General features: G+C 39.3%; 1 protein-coding gene across 1 annotated transcript; it reads left to right on the plus strand.

Annotated features, from left to right (window-relative positions):
* Positions 1-551: 551 nt before the first annotated feature.
* LOC138348639 (uncharacterized) lies at positions 552-4,185 on the plus strand. Its single transcript, XM_069298197.1, has 4 exons — positions 552-1,255; positions 1,441-1,777; positions 2,799-2,904; positions 3,881-4,185. Exons 1-4 carry the CDS (start codon positions 552-554, stop codon positions 4,183-4,185), a joined length of 1,452 nt encoding a protein of 483 aa, XP_069154298.1.
* Positions 4,186-6,320: the final 2,135 nt, after the last annotated feature.

Genomic DNA, 6,320 nt, shown 5'->3' on the forward strand with positions numbered 1-6,320 from the left:
TATGAGATTCGTGAAGAGATGGCTCAAATGACAATTGAGCTCGGATTGGTATTGAAACATGTCACTGGGGTGCAGAAAAAGTAAATGCGGTGAATTATTTGACTAAACCACCACCGCCAGAGGATGACTACTACTATGAAGAGGATTCTTATACAGTGAATGAGAAGACGGGGGGTTTTCGACTGAACGCCCAAGGCTCCAATCAGGAGAAGTTGTTCCAAGGTCAAGGAAATCAAGGTCGGAACTATGGGAACTACAACAGAGAGAGCCATTATGTTCGAGATGGAAACTACAACCGTGACAACAACTTCAACCGGGGTAACTATGGTAACAGACACGATCGAGGTTGTCCCTATGTTCCGCCTCAAAATTAGGAAGTTGCTCTTAGGGATGGTGGAGGTAGTATGGCGTGAGTTGAAGATATGTTACAAAAGATGATGAGGATGTTTGCTGCTAGTGATGAGCACGCCAAGTAGTTGAGACGTTATTTGGCTAATGTTGGGCAAAAGGTGGATGCACATACTGTTTTAATCAATCATCTTGGATGGCAAATGGCCCAATTGTCTACTACAGTGAACCTACGTCAATTGGGTACTATTCCTAGAAATACCACTCAAAATCCAAAAAATGATGGACATTGCATGACGGTTACTACTCGAGGGGGTAGGAAAACCATTGATCCACCTATACAGTCTGTACTAGAAGATGAGGGTAGAAAAGATGATGAGGTAGTAGAAGCTAATGGTGAGTTGGTAGACAAAGCGGTGAAAGAAGCAGAGATACCCCAAAAGGTGATCCCCGTTCCTAGACCACAACCACCATTCACGCAAAGATTGGTGAAGAACGCTGAGGACAGTATATACCGGCATTTTATTACTATATTGAAACAACATTCCATCAATGTCCCTTTGATAGATACTCTTGAACAAATTCCCGATTATGCCAAGTTTATGAAAGATATGGTTACAAAGAAGATATTGGTAAATTTTAAGGATGATGACCAAATGCAACATGGTAGTGCTATTGCTACAAGGTCTCTTGTGCAAAAGAAAGAAGATCAAGGCACTTTCATTATTCTATGTACCATTGGGTTGTTACACTTTTCTAAAGCACTATGTGATATAGGTGCAAGCATAAATCTCATGCCTCTCTCTATTTACAAGAAGTTGAGTTTGGGTGACCAAAATCCCACAACGACACAGTTACTGATGGCCGATCGAACGGTGAAGAGGCCTATTGGGATACTCCACGATATGTTAGTGAAGGTGGAGTCATTTATATTTCCGACCTACTTGTGATTCTTGACTGTGAGGTCAATTTTGAGGTGCCTATTATTCTTGGGAGGCCGTTTCTTGCTATCGGTCTCACCTTGGTTGACATGGAAAAAGGGCAGATGTAATTTCGATTAAAGAATGAAGAAGCAACTTTTAACATTTGTAGATCCATGAAGCAGAGTGGTGAGCTCCAAACAGTATTTGCTATATTCGAAAGGGTTGAGAGTACGCCTGAGGTACAAATCAAAAAGCACATTGGTGTTGAGGCACTAGTGGCAGTGATCATGAATTTTGAGAGTGAGGGTATTGAAGAGTACGGGTCGTTGGTTGCGGCACTTGATCGAGGTGAATTTCTGTTCAAACAAAAGAAATTGGAGTTAGATATAAAGCATCGCGATTCTCCAACCACAAAACCATCTATTGAGGAGGCTCCAAAATTAGAGCTTATGGCCCTACCACCTCATTTGAGGTATGTATTCTTGAGAAGAGATAACACTTTTCCGGTAATCATTGCATCGGATTTTAATGTGGAACAAGTAGAGTGTTGGGTAAAAGTGTTAAAGAGATTTAAACGAGCCATTGGTTGGACTATTGCGGACATTTAGGGATTCCACCCGGTATTTGTTCACACAAAATCCAAATCATGCCCGATCATAAGCCAAGTATGGAGCACCAAAGACGTTTGAATCCACCTATGCAAGAGGTAGTTAAGAAGGAGATTGTTAAGCGGTTGGATGTCGGATTTATATATCCTATCGCAGATATTAGTTAAGTATGCCCTGTTAAGTGTGTGCCCCAAAAAGGGGAATGAAAGTGGTTTCTAATGAAAAGAATGAGTTTGTTCCAATGAGGCCGCTGACCAGATGAAGATTTTTTATGGATTACTAGAAGTTGAATTCATGGACTGAGAAGAACCATATCCCTATGCACTTCATGGATCAGATGTTAGATAGACTCGTAGGAAAACGATGGTACTATTTTCTTGATGGTTATTTGGGTTACAATCAAATCTCTCTTGCATCATAGGATCAAGAGAAAGCCACCTTTACTTGCCCTTACGGGACATTCACATTGAAAAGGATGCCTTTTGGGTTATGTAATGCACCGGCTACTTTTCAAAGATGTATGATGTCGATATTCACTGATATGGTGGAGGACAATATTGAGCTGTTTATGGATGACTTGGCGACTCTTTTGATCATTGTTTGAGTCACTTGGCCAAAGTTCTCAAAAGATGTGAAGATTTCAACCTTGTGCTAAATTGGGGGGAAATGTCACTTCATGGTGAAAGAAGGTATTGTATTGGGCCATCACATCTCAAAGAAGGGGATAGAGGTTGATCGAGGCAAAGTTAATGTTATAGAAAGACTTCCTCCATCCATCTCTATAAAAATTGTGAGAAGTTTTCTTGGGCATGCGGGCTTCTACTGGAGGTTTATAAAGGATTTCTCAAAAAATATACATCCTTTGTGCAAGTTACTTGAGAAGGAATGTAAGTTCTATTTTGATGAATCATTTCTGAAGGCATTTGGAGAGTTGAAGGAGAAGTTGGTGTCTGCGCCCATGATTATATCCCCAGATTGGAGTAAACCATTTGAGGTGATGAGTGATGCTAGTATGGTTGTTCTTGGTGTGTTATTGGGACAAAGAAGGGATAAATCCTTAACCCCATATATTATGCTAGTAAGGACCTAAATGAAGCACAAAAGACCTACACTGTGACTAAACAAGAGCTCCTTGTGGTGGTATTTGCTTTCAAAAAATTTTGCTCCTATTTGCTTGGCACAAGAGTTATAGTGCATACTGACCACTCCGCTTTGAGGTATTTGATGGCAAAGAAGGATGCGAAACCAAGGTTGATTATATGAGTGTTACTATTGCAAGAGTTTGATTTTGAGGTGAAAGATAGAAATGGGACCTAAAATAAAGCAGAAACTGATGATACCTTTCCGGATGAGCATGTGTTGGCCGTTTCTCATGACTTAATTCCATGGTTTGCCAATTTTGCAAATTATCTGGCTAGTGATATAGTCCCATCAAACTTGTCCTTCTATCAGAGGAAAAAGTTCATGCATGATGTGAAAAAGTTCTATTGGGATGAACCTTATTTATACCGGAGTTGTGCTGATGAGCATATTTGCCAGTGTGTGTCGGAAGTTGAGATGCTAAGTATTTTGCAGGCATGTCGTTCCTTGCCTGTGGGTAGGCATCATAGTGGCATATGGACTGCCCATAAGATTTTGCAGTGTGGGTACTATTGGCCAACCATCCACCAAATGCTCATGAGTTTTCCAAGGCATGTGATAGGTGCCAAAGAGATAGAGGCATTTCTAAGAGGCAAGAACTCTCCTTAAATCTCATTCTAGTAATTGAGTTGTTTGATGTATGGGATATTGATTTTATGGGGCCGTTTGTGAGTTCTCATGGGATCAAATATATTCTTGTGGCGGTGGATTATGTATCAAAATGGGTATAAGCCATAGCACTTGCCAACAATAAAGGGAGTGTCATCACGTTCTTAAAAAAGAATATCTTCTCCAAATTCGGTACACCTAGGGCCATCATTAGTGATGGGGGATCCCACTTTTGTAACAAATTGTTCAAAGGACTATTGGAGAAATATTGGGTTCGCCACAATGTAGACACTCCATACCATCCACAAACTAGTGGTTTAGTTGAGGTGTCCAACAGAGAAATCAAGCAGTCTGAAATGGTGAATGCTAATAGAACGGATTGGTCAAGGAGGCTTGATGACGCTATTCGGGATTATCGGACTGCATACAAGACCGCCATAGGTATGTATCCATACCAATTTGTATATGGGAAAGCTTGTCACTTGCCAGTTGAGTTAGAGAACAAAGCCATGTGGGTAATGAAGAAACTGAAAATGGATTGGAATGAAGTAGTATAATAAAGACTTAATGGGTTGAATGAGCTTGATGAGTTTCGCCTAAAAGCATAGTAAAGTTGAGCCCTCTATAAAGAGAAGATAAAGAAGTACCACGATCAAAAGATTGAGAAGCGCGAATTTGTAGTTGGGAATTTTGTGTTTGTATTTAACTTTAGTGTGCGTTAGTTTCCGGAAAAACTCAAGTCCAAACGGACTGGTCCTTTCTTTATCACTAAAGTGGTCCCACATGGATAAGTTGAGTTGGAGAACAAGGAGGGTACAAGGTTCACAGTAAGTGGGCAAAGAATCAAGATCTACCTAGGGCATGCGGACAGTGCCCATGAAGTGGTTGAGGCATATCACCTTGATGAAGTCTGAGTAATTGATACGCTCAAACTTACTTCTCAAATAAGAAGTAAAGCGGTTGTGTCAAGTAAATAACCCAACTAATGAGGTTGGGATCGTTCCCACGAGGAAAATAGTTTAGACTTAACTTCAATCTGTTATTACTATTGTTCAGTCAAATATTTCCTTGGAAAGAAAAAATGATAAAAGAGGGTTTTTCTATTTCTAAATAAATGAAAATATTTAGCGAAATTAAAGGAGACAACTAACAACTTCAAATGTTGGAGTTTAATCAATTAATCAAAGTAACTAGGGTTTACGTGTTTCCCACTGGTTCATAACGTGATAATTCTAACTATAACAACTCTTTCCTAGTATCTTGCATGCAGAGTGATAAGTTATGTAATTCTATATCCTTGGTCTGGCATCTAGAAAGTTTCACTCCGCACCTTGGTCCGGCTACGTGTGTTTCTCTACTAACCCTTACCTTTACCTCATATTAAATATCATATTCGATATTTGACTAAGTTATTACCTCGTACCAATCAATACTAGTCTATTAGATAGTATAAACTAAATCTATATTGATAATTTTTTTCCTATTATCTACCTCCTTTGTCCGACAAGTAGCATTAAGGCGAGTTCTAACGTTGTCCATCCATTTAAAAGACTTCTAAGCGAAATAATTGTCAATACATGCAAGACACTATTATACAATTGTTAGTTTAGTTTGGTTTTACCTCATTATTCGCCTATGGTTCCAATAACCCTAGTTATGGAGTTTAGTTACCCATAGTCATAATTACAATATTCAAATATGTAATATAAGAATTCATGATTTTACTTCAATGAGAAAGAACAAAATCCAAAAGTTTACTTGATTAATCCACAAAAGTCACCAACAATCAATTGCAAGAGTCTAAAATTATTCAAGAGTCTAACCAAGAGTCTAAAAATAATCAAGAGTCTAACCCCAAAAATGAGGTTTTTCAAACTATTTATAAAAAATATAAACCTAATTAAATAAGGACTCCGTTACCTGGAAATCTGTCAAAATGCGTCTGGGTCGACGGATCGTCGCGGTCAGGACGGACCGTCATCAATTCCGACGTCCCATACTTGTGCAATTTCTTCTTCTGCTCTCTTAATTACCCTCGACGGCAGGTATGATGGATCGTCACAGGCATAACGGTCTGTCGAGGGTCTCCGTTCCAAAATACTTGAACTCTTGGAATTTGGGTACTAGGACTACTTCTCTGATCTTCATGACGAACCAGCAGGATGGACTGTCATGGCTATGACAGTCTGTCACTCACTCCGTAACCCCAGACTTTATCAGAATTCCCCATCTTCCTTCAGCAGCTGCACTACAATGCCATATACGGACCGTCACGAGTAGGACGAACCGTCACATGCTCCGTAGGTGGTACTTTTCTGTATTTCTTACTCAAAAACCTCAACATTCATCTTTTAGACAGATTTCCTGCAAATAAAGAGAAACTTACATAAAAATTAGTACAAAAAGGCTTTTGGACACACTAAACTTAAGGAATAAGTATTAAAAATACCGTGAAACCACGGTATATCAATACCCTCAACTTAAATTCGTTATTTGTCCTCAAGCGACACACTATGACTCAATACAAAATCTTTGTACAATACCATCCATGTTTTATCTTTTGCAATCATTTGGCTATCAATCCCGATCAGTCTTATCATGTTTATGCATGCTATCACTATAAGGCTTGAATTTTGTGGAATCAGACCATGACACAGACTCACCATGCACTAACACCTATCCTCTTCAATTT

This window comes from Solanum lycopersicum, chromosome 5 (genome assembly GCF_036512215.1).
Source record: "Solanum lycopersicum chromosome 5, SLM_r2.1".
Taxonomy (NCBI): Eukaryota; Viridiplantae; Streptophyta; class Magnoliopsida; order Solanales; family Solanaceae; genus Solanum; species Solanum lycopersicum.